The following is a 19,075-nucleotide window of genomic DNA, read 5'->3' on the forward strand; positions in this document are numbered from 1 at the left end:
TCCCTTCACTTCTATCTTCCTATTTCCTATCCCTCCATTTTTCACCCTATTCCACTCCCATACACCTCTGACAGAAGGGGACCTCCTCTCCCACCATGTGATCACAGATTATGAGGTCTCATCCAGATAGCTCGCTTTCCCTTCCTCTGAGTGCCACGAGGCCTCCCCACCAAGGGGAAGTTGTCAAATAGGGGACACCAGGGTTCATGCCAGAGGCAGTCCTTGCTCTCCCCACAACCATGGAGAGTGCATTCTCCATTGACTAGATCTAAATAAGCGTCCTAGGTTTGCTGCATGCATTGTCCTTGGTTGGTATAGCAGTTTGTGCAGGCCCTGCTGGGTCCAGATCTGCCAGCCTTAATGGCCTTCTTGTATGGTTTCTGGACCCTCTGGATCCTTCTATCTCCCCATTCTTCCATACCACTCTCACCTGGAGTCGCAATAGAAAGTCCCAGCATCTGTCCCAATCCCCTGCTGAATGAAGACTCTCAAAGGACATCTATGTTGGGCTAGTGTCCAATTATAAGTGAGTATCTTTCTGGGTCTGGGTTAATTCACTCAGGATGATCATTTCTAGTTCCATCTATTTGCCTGAAAATTTCAAGATTTCCTTGGTTTTAATAGCAAAGTAGTATTCCATTGTGTAAATGTATCATGGTTCCTTTACCCATTCTTTGGCTGAGGGACATCTAGGTTATTTCAAGATTCTGGCTATTATGAATAAGGCTAATATGAACATAGTTGAGCAAATGTCCTTGTTGTGTGGTGGAGCATCTTTCAGGTATATTCCAAGGAGCGGAATAGCTGGGTCTTGGGGTAGCCCTATTCCCAATTTTCTGAGAAAGCGCCAGATTGATTTCCAAAGTGATTGTACAAGTTTACACTCCCACCAGCAATGGAGGAGTGTTCCCCTTTCTCCACATCCTCACCAGCATGTGCTGTCACTTGAGTTTTTGATCTTAGCCATACTGATGGGTATAAATGGAATCTCAGTCATTTTGATTTGCATTTCCCTGATGACTAAGGATGTTGAGCATTTTTAAAGTGTTTCTCAGCCATTCGATATTTCTCTGTTGAGAATTTTCTGTTTAGTTCTGAGGCCCATTTCTCAATTGGGTTATTTGGTTTGGTGGTGTTAATTTCTTGAGTTCTTTATATATTTTGGATATTAGATCTCTGTCAGATGTAGGGTTGGTAAAGATCTTTTCCCAGGCTGTAGGCTGTCGCTTTGTTCTGTTGACTGTCTCCTGCCTTTCAGAAGCTTCTCAGCATCATGAGGTCCCATTTGTTAATTGTTGACCTTAATGCATGGGCTATTGGTGTTCTGTTCAGGAAGTTATCCCCTTTGCCAATGAGTTCCAGGCTCTTCCCCACTTTTTCTCCTAACAGATTTAGTGTATCAGGTTTTATGTTGAGGTCTTTAGTCCACTTGGACTTGAGTTTTGTGCATGGTGATAAATATGGATCTACTTGCATTTTTCTACATGCAGGCATCCTGTTAGACCAGAATCATTTGTTGAAGATGCTATCTTTTTTCCATTGCATAGATTTGGGTTCTTTGTCAAAAATTAAGTGCCCATAGCTGTGTGTGGATTTATTTCTGTGTCTTCAATTCATCAGAATGAATATTTTATAATGTGATGTAGTACATAATCTGCTACAAATTACTGTTAACCAAAGAACTTATAAGAGACCAAAACCAAACTAAGAATACTTTATTGTCATCATTATTAAATATATTGAATATATATTTGAAAGTGAATATACTGTCCCTCTCTTGAAATAGTTCTCATTATTACAAAAGAAAATGGTAAGGTGACACATTTAAATAAAGAATATTTCTCAAATACCACAGCGTCTTAATTTATATGGATCACAGGCCTTCTATAAGCTTTCTACTAAACAAAGAGGACTGAACATTGTAAGTTTGATGAGGTTATGTGCCTTATATGCTTTAAAAAGAGAAAAACTAGCATCCTGGAATAATTTCCATTCCCGGTCCACTCTCTGCCCACTGGAAGAAATTACACTGCTTCTCCTTCTCAAAAGGACATACAAAAAAATTCTTCCCGTTATTAGGTCCAATCTTCAGCACCGTTCTCATGATGGAGCGCTTGCCATGTCTGCAGAATGGGAAGGACAGGTCTGCCCACTAAGGGAGGAAGAGGAGGGGTATAAAGAACACACGGTGTTACAACACAGAGAGACGAGACTAGCCTCACTTGATGTCATTTACTGTGGCTACCAATTTGGCATTGAGAAACAGAAATCTATTAGTTGCTGCACATTAAGAAAGTCGAAGAAGCATTTTATTCACAATTTGTTTCAATCACATAATAAATTGCCCAAATCCCAAACTTCATGTCATCTAAAGGCATATACAATCCCTCCCTTTATCCAGAGTAACTGAAAACTGTCAGCACCTTGATATTAAGCTGTCGCCAGTATCCCATCTATATGTCTGATTTTGTTAAACACTTGTTACAACTGTATTACTAAATTCCACTTGTCGACTAGGCAAAGGAAGATCCCAGCAGGTACATGCAGACTAATTAGACAAAAGCCACTCTATTCTTAGTCTCAAGACTTTGGTCTCAAGATAGGAATGAAGGGGGCTGTGATAATATTAGCAATATAAAATTATTACTATTATTTTCCATTATATTTAAATGGTTCTTAAGAAAATCTATGAATCTAGTATGAATACGTATATCCTAAGTGTAGGACCTAAAGCTGTCAAATTCCATCTGGGAATGTCCTTAAGAAGGTTTGAACACTGGGCAGAGGAACATTTTATTTCTCAGTAAGAAAAACCATCAATGTTGGGGCCTCAGCACTGAAGCTGATCCATCTTTTCCTTTTTCTATTAGATGCTGTAAGAGGTGTAACTATGGAAAATGTGTGTCCTTAAGCATTGAAATATTACACTGTGAGGAAAACAGGGAGAACGACTAAAGGGGACCTAGAACATCTAAAAAATCACCTGTGGCTGGATTATCAGAGGCTGTCATTCCCACCTGTTCCCCGAGCCAAGATACACTCATAGTTGAATTCACTAAGGTTATTGTAAATCCAAGTCAATTACTGGCACATACACTGATTTTTCTCATATGCTCTATCTAATGCATACATAAGGCAGAGGTTTTAAAGAATTCTTACTTAGTATTTCTTAGTCCTTAATGCCTTTCTCATGTTCCCTCTCTGCCTCTCACAATTCCTTCCTTCCTTTTGCTATAGGGTTTCACCATCCAGGCTGATCTGGAATTCGTTATATCAGTCTGGTCTCAAACTCAAGAATCTCTTGCTTCAACTTGCCCAGTATTTGGAATACAGATGTCTGCCACTACATCCACCCTCAATACTTCCTATCTACCATTATGAACCAAGAGCAACATTGTCACACTTGTGATTAAGTACGACCTTCACGAGCCAATGGCTGTTCTGTCATTACTCTTAACTGCCAAACCTCTTCACATTGGAAGGTAACACCCATGAATATTAATGTGGCTTTTAAAATGGAAAGGTAAAGCCAGGGGTGGGGTATGTAACTGTAATCCCAGAACTTGGATTCTGTCCCAAACACATACGTTAAAAAAAAATGAATAACTATGAAAGTAAAACTACAAATACTGATATCTGTCACATTACAATAAACCAACATTCACTTCGAACCGCAGTTAAGCATGGGAAATTTTACACATACTTCAAAAAATCCACACTGTGCTTCTCTGGGTAGAGAACAGGCGTAAAATTGCCTCCCCTTGTTTTCTCCAGGCTTCTGCACCACTCGGAGAACACAGAGGCGGTTATGCTTCCTGCACCGAGGACTGCCAGCTCTTACAGACGGAGGAGCAGGTGTTGCCTTGGGTTGGAATTCACTGTAATGACAGGTAACACAATCATGGTAGCACAGCGGCACGAAAAAAGTCACTCATGCCGTCTTGCCTCCACCATTTAGTGTTACACCTATAGAATGCCATAGTATACTCTTAATGTTTTGATTCCCCGGATTTTTCTAGTTGATTTTTAAACTCACTATGTGTCAAAGGCATTAACCTTAAAATTCTGAACAAAACCAGCTGAATTTGTAAGTAGTAATCTTGGGTTTTCTTAAGTTTTCACTTCTGGTAATCATTTCTTCCCTTACAATATAGACGGCATATTCACTTTTATTTCCTCTAAGATAGTCTTAACTGTACCTGGACCCCCCTCTCCCAAAGCAAGCAGGCTTACAGTCATCTCTAATTGCCTTCTCATCTACAGAAACTCTCATCAATGCACCAAGGAGGCCATCTTGTGATCACCCCCTGTCCATTTTAAGACAATTTTCTATGTCCTACAGTGATCATAGTTACCATTTTCATCAGAATAATATTCTAGTAATAAACAAGCTGCTTGGCAGAGAAGAAACATACATCTCTGTACATAAAATTCATAGTGTTTGACACAGTGACCAGAGCCCAGGAGATGATCTTGTCCTTCAGCTGTATATGCAGGGTTTATTGTAATTTTTAATTTTCTGTGTCTTGTATGTTTTAAGTAATACATGTTTCTGGACCAACCAGTTCAGAGTAAAAGCATTCATAGCAATGAAGGAAGGGTATAGGAATTTATCTCAGTTGTAGATGGTTTACTTAGCATGTGCAAGGGGGGTTTGATCCCCAGTACCAAAACAAAACAAATGTAACAACAAAACAAGACCGGAAACCGCCCCCCCATAATGTCCTTACTTTTAATTCCTTTAATAGTAAAATAGCCCATTTCATGTTGGGGGAAATTTCTAAAAATAATAGTAATGCTTTAAAAAAAATACTTCAGTCAGTAATCGTCTCGTTTTCTCCTGGCTTCTGAGACTAAATTTTGCAACACTGTTTAAATAATGATGCTTCAAGCAGCATATCAGAGGTTATGATCATTCACTTGTGATGAAACTGATTTATACTTTTTAAAAAAAGATATGATTAAATATATTACTTTAAAATATCTGCTGCCATAGAACTTAAAAAAAAAATCTAAGCACAGTTTTGGAAGCTGCCATTTGTAATATAAGCGTAGCTAGTGGCAATGTCACGGACAGTATTTTCATTAAATATATCACCAGTAACTATTTTTGTGTCTTTCTTCAGAGTAGTCAGGGATAGGGAAGCTGGAAGGCAATGGCTGGGCTTTTGTTTTCCACACACACCCTTCCTTGTGCCGATGAGGTCCAGAGGTAATTCAAAACTACCATTTCAAGAGAAGCTCAGCATCTAGGTGGCTACACATAAGAGGTTTCAAAGTATAAGTGGTGTCATAAACAGTAGAGACTTGATACCCTATGAGCATATACAGGGGGAGGAAATCCCCCTCAGGAACAGTCATAGGGGAGGGGAATAAGGGGAAAATGGGAGGGAGGGAAGAATGGGAGGATACAAGGGATGGGATAACCATTGAGATGTAACAAGAATAAATTAATAAAGGAGAAAAAAAAAGAAAAATTTAAGGTAGAAACAAAATGAAGTTAAAGGTATTAGCGACAGAAAAGGTGCTCAGTAAAATGTGCACACATAAATACACAGTTTAATATATACTTTCGGTGGCCCTGGTGGTTCAGGCCTGTAATCTCAGCTTCTCAGGAGAATGACACAAGAGGTCTGTCTGTTCAAGGCCAGCCTGGCCAGTTTAGCAAGAGCCTGTCTTAATTACATGAGGAAGAGGTAGGGATGGAACTTAGAGTTGTTCCACATACCAACTATGAGACCTTAATTCCAATACCCTCCCCTCCCCCCAAAGAACAAACAAACAAACAACAACAACAACCAAAACTATGCTATATGATTTTGAAAGTGCTGTTTTGGTAGCATAGTTCAATATTTCCTAATTCACTTGCCTTAAATTTTGATCCAAAATTTCGGAGACCTAAGGAGAGATTTAGAGTCCTCACAATTGTAGCTTTTCTGAGGTAAAGGTAAGGGATAGGACTAAAGAGGAAAGGCACTGATGCCTTACCTCTTCTTCATTTTGTGTTTCATTCTGTGTCTTCCCCGGCATAACGCTGAGGAAGACAAAGCTGGTTATATATTGCCCTATCCCTGGTACCCAGATTGTGTCCCACTAGCTAGAAACATTAGTATCAGCTAGGAGCTCCTCAGACATACTGAACTACCCACCACCTCCTCCAAATCCCTTTGGAATCAGTATCTGCTTGCTAACAAGATTCCCAGGTGATTCATATGCACATTAAGTAGGGAAGGGCTGAATTTATGTAACCGAGCTACTAGTGCCACCTGTGATCACATCAGCTCTAAATATGCACAAGCTAACCTCAATTTTATGACAGAAAACATTATCCAGGCTAATTAAAAGTTCTGCTTAATTGAGGATATCTTGGTTCCTCTTTGTTTCGATTATTATTTACATGTTTTCTAAAATGTAGCAGAGCATTTTCCTAGCTAAATTTAGGCTAAAGAATGGTTGAACTTATTTTGATGATTAGCCTATTCATTTGAATATTGATTTATAAATGGCATAGTGATGTAGTAAGTAGACCAGGATTTGGCAAAACCTTTTCAGACAACACATATTTTAAGCTTCTGAGTCTCTGTGGCAACTACTCAATTCTGTTGTTTTTAATAAAAAAATAACTAAACAAATGGAAATTAAATATCACACAAACAGGTGTTAGGCTGGATCTGGCCTTGTTGCCTGTAGTTTGCTGGAACAGACATTAGAATCAGGACAACACTTCAGAAACAACAAATTCTGAATAAATAATAAAATGATAAAATTGCTTCTGGCATGTGCAAAACATATGGGTTCCATACCTTAAGAATAGATAAATTAACAATAAAGATTAAAAAAACTGTCCTTGTGATGAAAAATTACTATACTATAATTATTAATTTATAAGTTATTGATTCTATAGATTAAATGATTTATTATAATAAAAATAATGCTTGGAAATATTTACTGATTTAACCAGTCAAAGTGAACGTAGAGCTGGCCATTCAATATTATTTCAAAGATTAAAGTAAGCAGAAATTAAATAAGTGAGGCCCTGAGAACCCCAGGAGGTAAAGCAGACACAAGCAGATGGAAGCAGGCGTGGCAAAATGGAGATTATTTCGAAGGTGTCCTTTTGCTCTTCAATGTGACCCTTTGCATGGTATTCCAGCTGGAACACAAGCTCTCTTTGAAAATGTACCACCATGGTTTTTTTGTTTTTTGTTTTTTTGGTTTTTTTTCTGTGTTTACAGCAATTGAATCAGAGATTTTAAACTGGTCTTAGAAGCTATTGTTAACCGCTTAAAAATTGGTTCAATTATCTAACTTATCATTGAGTAAGTGCATAACATTAAAGTATATTTAGGGACCAATCCAAAAATAAGCCTTATCAACATAGCATGCAACAGCATGGCAAAGAGATCGCTAATTAAGGGAACAAAAGTCAAATTAATTACCCTATGGTTATTAAGGAAAATAAACTGGCTATAAATTCTAAGCAGACCACCTGTTTAAGCAGTGTTTTGTGGTGAGCCTTGGCTAGGCATCTTGTCCACGAGATGAACACTCTAGCTGCCAGACAAGGAGCAAAATGAAATAAATGACAGTAATTTGCAATTTATTCCTTGTAAAGTAGCTGGGTGCAGAAGGGCTGCTGAGTGAATTCATTTCATCACTTGACATTTATCCTGCTACTTGATCTTGATTGATTGTGGAGTTTCATCCTGATGCTCTTCTATTCAACACACACACACACACACACACACACGTGCACACACGTGCACACACATGGCTGTAGCATTTTTAAACCATGCTGTGCACTGTGATTAATCATACAATTCTACTGTTGATGGCTTATGAAGAAATCATCTTAGTTTAAGGTTGCATTGATTTTTTTTTTTAATTCTTACTTGATTAGTTAGATAGTCTGGGGTTTTTTTGTGGCTTTTTTTTTTTTTGCATGAAGAGAATAAAAATATGACAGGATATTTCATCTGGGTACAATGAATGGCACCATATTTTAAAGCAACCACTACTCCCACTTCCTTCTAGTTCTGCCACCGAAGAGACAACCTGATTAAAAGCAATTTTCTTCTACAAGACAGCCTCCCAACTCAGACTGTACCTCTTCCTGATTTTTATCATAAGGCACTAATTGGAATTAGAGTGAAAAGATGTATTTATCTAGTCAGTTAAATGTTCAGTCTCCCCTAGGTTATCCAAATATATCACAGGGAGCAGTTGTATCACTCGTGTTAAATGATTATGAACAAAATATTTTGAAAAAAAAATTCAGCTAAGGGTCAACCATCAGAATTAACTCATGACAGAAGATTTAGAAGTAGAAATTGTTACAGATAAATGCCCATACTGGGCAGAAACTGTCTGAGAATTGTTATGAAAGAATCTTTAAGGATTCCCAGAGTTTGGATCAGAAGCTTAGCGTATATACTCCCTCATCCCCACTGCCCAGTGGAAGAGTCTCCCCATCAATAGATAAGGAACATCAATTAACCCAAACTCCCCGAAGATTACTTCAGGTTCCATGGTAACTGTCTCCCATTGGTAAGAAAAGACATTATTCATTTTATCTACTCTTCACTTAAAATGCTACAAAGGGTCAATGAATGTGAGGGCTGAGCGGGCAAAGGTGCTTGCTGTCAAGCCTGACAACTGGAGGACAGCACCTGGCACCTACATGGTGAAAGGAGAGAAGAGAGCTCTGTGAACTGCCGTCTGACCTCCACAGTCCACCCTACCCCAACACATGCATATTTCTGAAAAATTAAAATGCTATGTATGTGTAGCAACTGATTTGTGATGAAGAAATTAGGACAGAACACTTGTGGAAGCAATCCCTTTTTTTCTCATGGGTGCTTCCTGGGCTGTGACAGGAAGCCTAGGAGAGAAGAGGGTGATGCCCCTAAGGGAGGTCAGCGGAGACCGGCTGCAGTACTCATGAAACCAAAGGCGATATTCCTGCTTCTCAGGCTTCTACAGCTCAGCTAACAATTGGGGATCTTCTTCCGGCCATGTAGCTGGTGCTAGTTTCATAAAACACATCTGGCGCATGTAGTCCTTAATAGGAACTGCAATTTATTTTAGACATAAAAATATCGTGGATGCTCTTTTGGAAATTTTGGTTAAAAATAAAAGCAAGCAAGCAAACAAACAACCCACATGACTGAAAATAAAGCTACTTTCTTACGTTAACAGAAACTCAACCAGCAGTCTCTCTGGTTTCCCTTTTTTGAAACAGAAGACTCCTACTGAAGTTCTGTAGATAATGGTCCCACTCAGAACTCGGCTTTTCTAGGAAGAAGTACAGTGGGCCACATAGCTTTCACTTTTCCCATGGTAAAAGACAAACCAGTATACAGGAGAAGCCAGAGCTCAAATGTTGGTCTTTACTCAAGCTTGTGGTATGCAAGCTAATGCTTTCTCTCAGTGATTGACAAGCTATAACTCCCAGTCAGGCACCTGACATGAAGGAGAGAACCGGGACCCTACCATGTCATGCATTGCTAGGCTGACGTTAAGAAGCCCGAGTGAAGGCAATTGATTTTCAACTTATGCCAGGCTTATTGGGATATGACTACCTCGGAAATCAGGAAATATCTTTATATAAGATATCAGCAGATAACTGGTATGATTGTGGGTGTTTTAAATAGTTTTCTATATATTTTCTGATAGTTCCCAAATATGTCACATATAGAATATGCTGCATTCAGGAAAAGAATTTTTAAAAACTTGTTGGAGATGCAGGAAAATACGTTCCATGTCTCTCCTGTGCTAACATCAATTAGCTAGAGAAAGAAAAGCAAGCAAATTGTTATGATAATTTTCAGTGCTTATGCTACTAGAAGCAATCTGACTTCCTTAGCAACGGATACATTTTCTCCCTGCTTTAGAACTTGATGCAACACAAATGCCTTACAGATCGTAACTGTACTGGGTGGTAGTGGTGCAAGCCTTTCGTATCAGTACCCAGGCGGCAGAGGCAGGTGGATCTCTGTGAGTGAGATCCAGGGCAGCAGGGTTACACAGAGTAACCTTGTCTCCTATCACCAAAGGGGGAGGGGGGCAACTTAATGCCAGTATTGTAAAGACCAAAGTTAGAAATATCATACCTGTTAGGAAGTCCAGAGTTGTGACTCTTAAGGTCCGTTGCTGAAGAGTGAGCTGTTTTCAATTTTTTATGTGCCGAAGTAAATAATTTAGACTGGGCACAAACTGTAGGCGATCTGTTTACCTTGTTGGATTGTTGACTTATATAGTTTATCCCTTCTCTGGAAGGGTGCTGTGGATCACTTAAACATATGTCTGCAGGAGGAACGTTTTGAAATTCCCCACCTATTATCCGGTTTGGGCTTTTCTTTCTGGCCAAAGTACTGGATTTATTGCTGAAATCTGTCAAGACAAGGGTTGTACTTCCAAATACAGTTTCCCTGTTGATCTTCACTGCATGTGTGTTCTCAAAGTTATTACAAGGGTATTTCACTAAGCTGTTAAAGGTGACAGGATTCTCTCCATTCTTGGGCACTGAATTGGGAACAAAGAGATAAGTGATTTTTAGGGTATTCTTAAAAATATAAATCACCGACTATTTGAAACAGATTTGATTTTAAGTTTTACTTCCTTATAGTCAGCAAATAGGCACAACCACGTTGTGAAGGAAGCTCACTTGGACATATGACAGCGCGTCATCTTCAGCTTAGGAAAGAAAACATCAACAGCCTATAGGAACTGAAAGATGGTGTTCACAAAGATTTACATTTGCTTTTTTTTTTTTTTATGTTTCAGTATCTAAAGACTATTCAGCTATCAGTTCTAGTAATGTTAGGTGACACATTAAGCAGCATTAATTAAGAATGATATCTCATGAAGCCTCAGCTTGGCAGCTAGAGACCAATATATGGACAGGATTATTTCTATGAATGACAGAACCAAAACGAAAGATTTACTTAAGATTCTCAAGGAAGAAATATAGACACTCAATGCTAATAGGAATAAAGGTTTCAGCAAATATCCTAGAATTTTGGAATCAGCATCACAATATGATCTATATGTCTCTTCATATTTAAAAAATAAAAACAATAGTTGGCGAGGCACATAAAGGCATCCCAGAATGCTGAAATAAATGTAGAAAACTACGAGTGATTTTCCAACAGCTTCTCTCTTGGGTGATGCTGAAGGAGGTGCAGTCCTTTTTGGGATTTTGCAAAGCTGTTGGAGGGATGATGCCTGCCTCCCAGGCTCAGGGAACACAGCACAATACAGCCGCTAACACAATGCAGGGGTCCTTAAGTCAAGAAGGAACTTTCTCATCTCTAATTGGGGAAAGAAATAACACTTTGAGAACACAATGGGAACTGCATCAGTGAGATGGCTCTTAATCACAGGTTTCCTCTGAGGTTTTACATTCTCTGAACGCCTGAGATTGGGAGCTATAAAGAGTTATTTTGAAGGATTTCAATGAAATCAGTACAATTGTCTGGGTAAAGATTTTAATAACAAGGGGTAGGAAGGAGAAAGAAGAAGAGAAAAAAATTCAGCATTTTTCAATTCCACCTGCAAAGACATTCTTACAGAATTCCTCCCTTTCAATTTATGAAACACTTGGACTGAATAACAAACTGGAAAGTTGCTGAAATCTGCATAAAACAAAGCTTTATTGAATAATTCATTAGAAACAGTAGAGAACAGATGTGATCATCTCAGGACTTGAGATACAAAAGCGCATACTGTTTTAGGAAAAGCATGGTTTCCCTCCCTCTTTCTTTCTTTCTTTCTTTCTTTCTTTCTTTCTTTCTTTCTTTCTTTCTTTCTTTCTTTCTTTCTTAAATTTTCAACAGACTATCAGCCTAGTTTACATGAAAAGGCTGGCAATTTCCCTAAACATGAGGCAGAAAGCATTTCAGTTGGTTATGGACGATCAAGGTAGAGCACAATGTATACCTTACTATACAATAAATCCTCTTACAAATTTTATGAACTCAAAATGAAATGTTACTCTTACCAACAGGCCTTGCTGTCAAACAAGCGTCACAGGCATTAGCGGAGGGTTGGTTTATGAGGGTACAAACCACGCAGGACCACTGCTCTTCAGATTTCCGAGCCACAGAGTCTGTAAGGTAATCCTCTCTCCTACAAGTCCAGGTTATTTCTGCATTTCTCGTTGGCAATTTGCTGTAAAATAAACTTCTATATCAATCATTTATATTTTTAATATTTTATTCTTACACATTCTAGATATTTTAAACTATTATAGAAACACTGATACCCCAATTCCATTTATTATTATTTAAAAGTTGTTGTTGAGACTTACGATAACTCAATCCTGTCTTATTGATTCCTGCTAAATCCATAAATAAACTTTTTTATAGAGAATAAAAGTACTGTGTTTTAAAAAACAGAAAACCAAAAGCATTCGCTATAACCATCTTGAAGTATTTTGCAAATATTTTAAATAGTACTTTCCAAAGCAAAGCTGAAACATTACCTAGTCAATTAATTTTTAAAAAGGAAAAGGTTATGCTAAAATCAGAGCACTGAAAATAAAATGAAAACAAGGACATACATTTGAAAAAGAGCACAGAGTGGTATACAGGGCTTACAGGAAGGAAAGAGAAGGGAGAAATGATGTAATTATACTATAATCACAAAAAAAAAAAGTGAGGAAAAAAGGAGAAAATAAAATAAGAAGAGCTTTATCTAACTTCATGTTACCAGAATATAAAATTCTAAAAATCCTAGATTTTTCAGTAGTATTTGCTAAGCACAATACTGACCACTTGATCCATAAGGATGGCAAGGATATCTGTTGCCACTGTTAAATATATACTTACTGGGTTTAGAAACAATAAGACTAAACCTGATTTTGAGTGCTGAGTACATCATGGCTGTTACCGATTGACAAGAAAGCATATGCTTCTGAAGCTCTCATAAGGTCCCTGTTTGGAACCCATGCAGCTAAGCAGTGCCATAGCAGGCAGCGCCACCAGTTGCATGTGTTACTACGGAGAAAATCTCTTTCAGGAAGGCTATTCAGCTCCTTTTTTTTTTTTTTTCCGAGCATAAGCTCTCTGACTCTCAAAGGCAGCCTCACCTTCTGAAACACCTTTCTCCTTTTACACACCACACCAGCCGTGCACCCTGGCTTGTTTGGTAAAATAGCGAACAGCACAAGGAAAGCAGAAAGTAAGATGCATCTCATTAAGGCTCTTTTATCTTCACCTTGACTTCTAACATAGTATCTCATGTGTGTATCGAACTCTAAACCCACAGAATTTGTTCCCCTGACCTAACTCCTGGCCACCACACAACACACAACCTGCTCTAAAAGGCAACAGGCTGCCGGTATTCACAGTTGAACACAATTTAAATGACCTTCCGATTCTCAGTGTGCCCCGACGGCTTTATTATTGTCACCTTCTGCTATCCTAATCGAAGGGGGATGTATATTACTTCACCTGGAAGCTTCTAGATCTTTTTTGGTTTTGCTCTTCCATCTCATAATCATACCAGTCATAAATAATCCCCAGTCTCGGCATGCATACACAGCAGTCTCATACACGCACATATTTAACATTCCATACTACATTGAAGACCCCAGGTCACAATACGAGATAACTGGAAAGGTTGCTTTATAAAGCGTCTTCGCAGGTGAAATTGAGAATATTGACCTAGGGGGACCTGTCCTTATAAGAGGGGAAAAGGCAGACTTGACACACAGGGGAAAAAAAAAAAAAAAAAAAAAAAAAAAAGAAGGTACTGTTAAAACAGGCAGCAACTACAGTAACATAGCCTCATGTCAAGGAATTCTGGCAGCTATCAGAGGCTCAAAGAAGCAAGGGATTCATGCCCCCATAGGACCTTCAGAAGACAGACTTGTCAGTAATTTTTTGTTTGTTTGTTTGATATTACTCAAGCTTCTAGCATCCCAACTTGGGTGAATAAATTTCTGCTGCTTTATGCTAAAAGTGTGGACATTTGTTATGAAGTCTACATGACACTGGTACTAACCAAGTCAGGATCCCATAATCTGTAACTCCGCCATTTTGTTTCAGCAAAGGGTACCAGCATTTTCTTAACAGGCAATAACTGCAGACTTCAACCTCACATGTTCTTACATCTTACATCCAGTCCATCAACAACTCCTAAGCTAGTATTCTAGAGTTTTCTGAATGCTTCTAACAGTGTAAGGTGGAGACAGTAGGTAGGGTATGGAAGCAAGGAGACCAGCTGCCTCCTGGGGGCATACAGACAGCACTGGTTAGCTGAGTTACCTGCACAGCTTCCAGTCCTTAAGGCTCTGGTTTCTACCGCTTTTTATTAAGTCTACAAACTACCTCAATACTCATTTGACTATATGACCCATTTAGCCCATATTTTGTAAATGGAAATTGCAATCAAATTCTGTTCCCCAAAGAAGCTTATTGCATCAATACTAAGTCACTACAGGGTTTAAGTCTTCCAAATGCCCTCAAATTGTCCCAGCCCTTCAAACATCTCTGCAGGTGAGGGCCATGGGAAGAGCATGCTTCTCAACAGCACCAAGTTCTCAATAACCTTCGACCAGTTATAAGTGCTTGCTATTCTAGATGGTGTTTAAGCTATGCCTGTGTCCATACAAAGAAACAAAACGCCCTAACACTCCCCTCTGTGTATGTCTACAGATAAACTAGATGTTCTCCCCTGTCCTTCTCCACCTTCTGGTTTCCCTACTAGAAAATTCCTCTTGTGTGTGATGGATCCCTATTTCCATCTATACTAGAAAGATGACCCTGTCCGCCCTGGAGTCATCTGCTTCCACCTCTACAGCTCCATCGCTGGTGAATTAAATATAGCATCTCCACCACTGTGTGAAACCAGATAGGTGCCCACGTCCCACCTCAGAACCTGAGAACTTTGAGGGCTTATGTGATATTCCGCCTTGCATTCCCAGAGCCTGGCAAGTAATAAGAACGTAAATAATACATCATAAAAACTATTTTTAAAAAATTTATAAGACAGAAATCTTAAATAGGACAAGCAGTATTGGGTTTCGCGCTTTAAAAATTATACATGCATTTATCTTGCAGTGTGTGAATGGTTCTCCAAGGACTTAAACTGAAAGCCAGTATATAAAACAGGATTAGGGTGGCATGAAGGAGAGGAATTACAAGCCCCATGACACTTCTAGTACAGCAGGGCTCACAAGTAAATCTAAATCTCTTTCAGGAAACCTATGAGTCTTGAAAACCCCATTTCCAAACCCTTTGGAATTGACAAATATCTTGTTTATATGATTAAATATCATTTATTTCACTATTTGGGTAAAAAAAAGGAAAACTTTAAGCTCAAAAGCTGGAAAAAGCAATAGATTCTAGACAAACATGAAACATTAATCATTTATCCAATAGGCAAATATACTGAAGTCTTTCTATGTACTTGATACTGTGCTAAGTGCATGTATAAGTGCATCATGAAAAATAGTCCTGTTATGAAAAATAAAACCAGAAACCCCTATAACAAGTACAGCTAATTGTCTAATGATATTTTTCTATCTATGTGGTAATAAAATAGTCTGACAGGAAGGGGATAAAATGGTTTGGAGCTGGAAACCAAACTAAGAGTTACACAGCAATAGAACACAGAGGGAGAAAAGGCAAGAGGATGTGGATGTATTTATGAAAACACAAGCCACGCCTCTGTGTTCTCCACAGTGACAACAGCCCACCCGCTTCCTCAGCTTCTGCACAGCTCAGCGATGCCTATTTTCCATCTCTTCCTAGTCCCATCATTTTGTTTCCTCCCAGTGAAAAGCAATAGGTCATGGAAGCTCAGGCCATTTCTTCCTCTGTTCTCAGTGAGCTGGGCCTTTTATGCTTCACCTAAAACCACCATGCTGGTAACCCTCAGCCATTACACATCTTGCCACATGGCCCATTAGGTGTCCTTCCTGGGCAGTCTACTGACTACCATGTTTCTCAAAGATCTTCCTCATTCTATCCTGACTTTCCCAAAGTCAATATTTTTAATAACTGATCTTGCATTTTAATTTTTTATTGTCCTACAAATTAGATTTGTTTCTATTCATATTAACTTTAAAAGATTCTGGTTCTAGCTCTAGTGCATAAACGCTGGTCTGACAACCATTTTCAGGCATTCCTCCGTATGGGTTTTTATAGGTGTATTCCATTTCATTGTTCTGTGCTAACTACATGCTCCCAGTAGCTGGCAGTCCTTCAGGCACATGCTCTGATTATTAGCCATTCCGAGAGATAGTCTAAATCGGGCATCTTACCATATTTGAACATGCTGGGGGTTTTCTTTCTGACAGTGAGGACAGAAATATGTCATCCTGCTGTTCTCCCCTAAGCGACACACAGTAATTTTGCAGTGGCACTGACCACAGTTAGGACGCTTATAAACCTTATAGTGTTTAGAAATGGCACCTCCTGCTTTATGGCACTAAAAAAAAAAAAGAGAGAAAGAAAATAAAGTCATAACGTTATGCTCAAAATTGTTGTTATAGGAAACAAAGATATATTCCAGAAATCAAGTCATCCCTGAAAATATTAAAAAATTATATATACTTCCATATAATAATTTTTCATCAAAGTAATAGGTATTGACAAAATTCAGTAATGTCTATCAAATAAGGTTTGCATGAAATAATTGAGTCATTATGCTCTAACTTATTAGTATTCTAAACTGTTCCCAGCTTTATCCTCTTATCTAAATGATATATAAAAGTTCTATATTTTTAAATGTCTTTTATGCTTTTAAGGCTTTCTTAATTAAACATAATTACATGGTTGTAAGAAAAGGGCTAGATTAGCTTCAAATCTGATTGCTGTTAGAACAAGGAAGCTGCTCGCTCCCTTTCAATGGCCAAAAAACTTATTTTTAGGGGATAAAATTTAACAAGAGCATTTTCTTTGTTGGTCTGATAAAGGACTTTTTTTTTTTTAACTCGAGAGATTTGCTAGAAAAATAAAATAAAACCTCAAATACATCCCAACAGAGACTGTGCTCTGTTTTGGTATAAGCTTCATTTCAAAGACATTTTATTTTTCTGCTATAGTTTTATTCTATACACACGTTTAAAGCACCTACAAAGAGAATAGTTTTAGTTTCCAACAGGAGTGTGAAAATGTAAAAACTCAGAAATATGAGTGTATATGGGCTGAAGCTACACAAACATATATCAGTTTAAGCAAGGTAGTGAAACGCCCAGTTTGATATGGGCAGAGTGGACTGCTTTCTCTAGCCATTTTTCTCTGGAAGAATAAATGGGCACAGGTCATAGTAAAATCGCCATCACTTCTGAAGTCAGTTATGCACTGCCAGAGGTTCATGAACACTTTAGGTCAATTAGTGACGACCGCTATGATACCTTCATCTCTGTGCTTAGTAAAAACACACATTTTCAATATAGAAACCACATCATTGTGGTGGAAAACAGGCTTAGTTCTCATCCACTGCTTAAATGATGAAGCATTTTTACTGAGGTCTATACGAGGATTAAACAGCTTGCTAACTAACATGCTAGAGAGCACTTATGTCATCCATAGAAGAGTTTTTGTTGCACATAGAGAAACATAAACTTACATTACAGATTTTTAAAAGCCAAAATATTATCTAAATAACACAAACTACACAACCAATGGCAAACCCAGAGTGAACCCAAATCTATTTATCCTTGAGTATTAAGTTTGTTTAAACACTTCCTGTTTTATATGTCCAAATATAACAAGAATTTAAAGCGAACTATCAATATCAACCTTAGCATAACTAGAGCTAAATACATTCATAGTGAAGCCAGTTGAGACTGACTTCTGACCTAAAAGTCTAAGGCACTGACTGTGTCTACCGTTCAGATGTTACTCTTGCTCCATGAACCTCTGTCTTCTTGCCAGTAGAGGGCTGCACACAGCCTCAGCACCAGGGTGAAGGCAGAGAGGGAAAACCACTGCCCTGCACATGATTGAAAACCTTTGCTCTTACCCTATAGAAGAGAATGCTGAAATCACGGACCATCTTCACAAGGTGACGGGTCTGCTCGTCTGATAGCTGGCACACCTTAATTGGAAACCATAATTTCTTAATTAATTCACGACTGTAACAAAAAAACCTCAATACCAGTTCCCTTAAAGACAACTAACAACAGATTCTAAATTCCTGTACATTGTCTCTCACATCTCGTCCTCTCTCTAGTTTGGATGTTGTGGATCACGTGCTAGACAAGTCATGGCCCGTGCCCTTGGTTCTGTCCAGAAAACTTCTCCATAGAAGCCCAAGTGACCTTCAAAAGCTCACTGTGGTTAAGATTCTATTTCAGCATTGCTGCATTGAACTAAGTTTTTCCTCATTGGTGAAAAGCAGAACCTAACCTAAAACTATCATTAACTGGTTTCCTTTACATTTTAATTTCTAATGATTTGGATTTTATCAAAACCAGCAAGAAACTGTATGCAAAAACCAAAGAGGTACACATGGACTTATGTAAAAAGTAATTTGCTTAATATAGCCTATTTAGTAGAAATAGCTAGAATTTTAGCTAAGACTAACAAATCTGGATAAAAGCCTTAAATGTAGTCTTCTTTCCTAGAAACAAATGTAGGGATGCTTTCCAGCCTTTCCTTTTTTGGTGCCTTACGCAATTAATCACTATTCTTTAACATCTCTCTCTCTAGTAATTCTGTCTCCTGGAGAAATAAGAGCTCAAATCTCACCAGTTGTGGGGGTGGGGGGAGGGGGAGCAAAACCAAGTCCATTCCTTGTCCTGGTATCCCATTCTAGAAGCCTAATGCTTTCCCCTCCCTGCCAGTCTAAGCGAATTGAACAAGGACTGTAAAATCTCTCTTGCTCTCTCTCTGCTCATTTGCTCTTTAGTCCCTGCAGCGTGAATTCCGCATTTATCATTCACGGGAACAGTTTCTTCTACTGTCAAGAGCTATAAATGGGAATACACATATGTGGCGGAGAGTATGTATTTATTATGCCGGACAGAAAAAGCAAGCGGGGAGCCCAATTCACTCATTCCTACACCCCACAAACACCTCTCTAAAGCTGTGCTCAGACATTAGGAAACACCACTGAAGGG

The 19,075-nt window shown here is 38.6% G+C and overlaps 1 protein-coding gene across 2 annotated transcripts in view; it reads right to left on the reverse strand.

Moving 5' to 3' along the window:
- Positions 1-1,699: 1,699 nt before the first annotated feature.
- Positions 1,700-19,075, reverse strand: part of NEIL3 (nei like DNA glycosylase 3) — a 49,600-nt gene continuing 32,224 nt past the window's right edge. For both annotated transcript variants that reach the window (XM_084759685.1, XM_084759686.1), the window contains exons 5-10: positions 17,977-18,051; positions 16,271-16,437; positions 12,002-12,171; positions 10,113-10,524; positions 3,704-3,878; positions 1,700-2,152 (exon numbers count right to left, since the gene is read on the reverse strand). In XM_084759685.1, coding sequence (XP_084615811.1) covers positions 1,970-2,152; positions 3,704-3,878; positions 10,113-10,524; positions 12,002-12,171; positions 16,271-16,437; positions 17,977-18,051 — 1,182 coding nt within the window. In that variant the 3' untranslated portion in view covers positions 1,700-1,969. The remainder of the gene's footprint in view (positions 2,153-3,703; positions 3,879-10,112; positions 10,525-12,001; positions 12,172-16,270; positions 16,438-17,976; positions 18,052-19,075) is intronic.

Source organism: Acomys minous, assembly GCF_964271855.1.
Source record: "Acomys minous genome assembly, chromosome: 15".
Classification (NCBI taxonomy): domain Eukaryota; kingdom Metazoa; phylum Chordata; class Mammalia; order Rodentia; family Muridae; genus Acomys; species Acomys minous.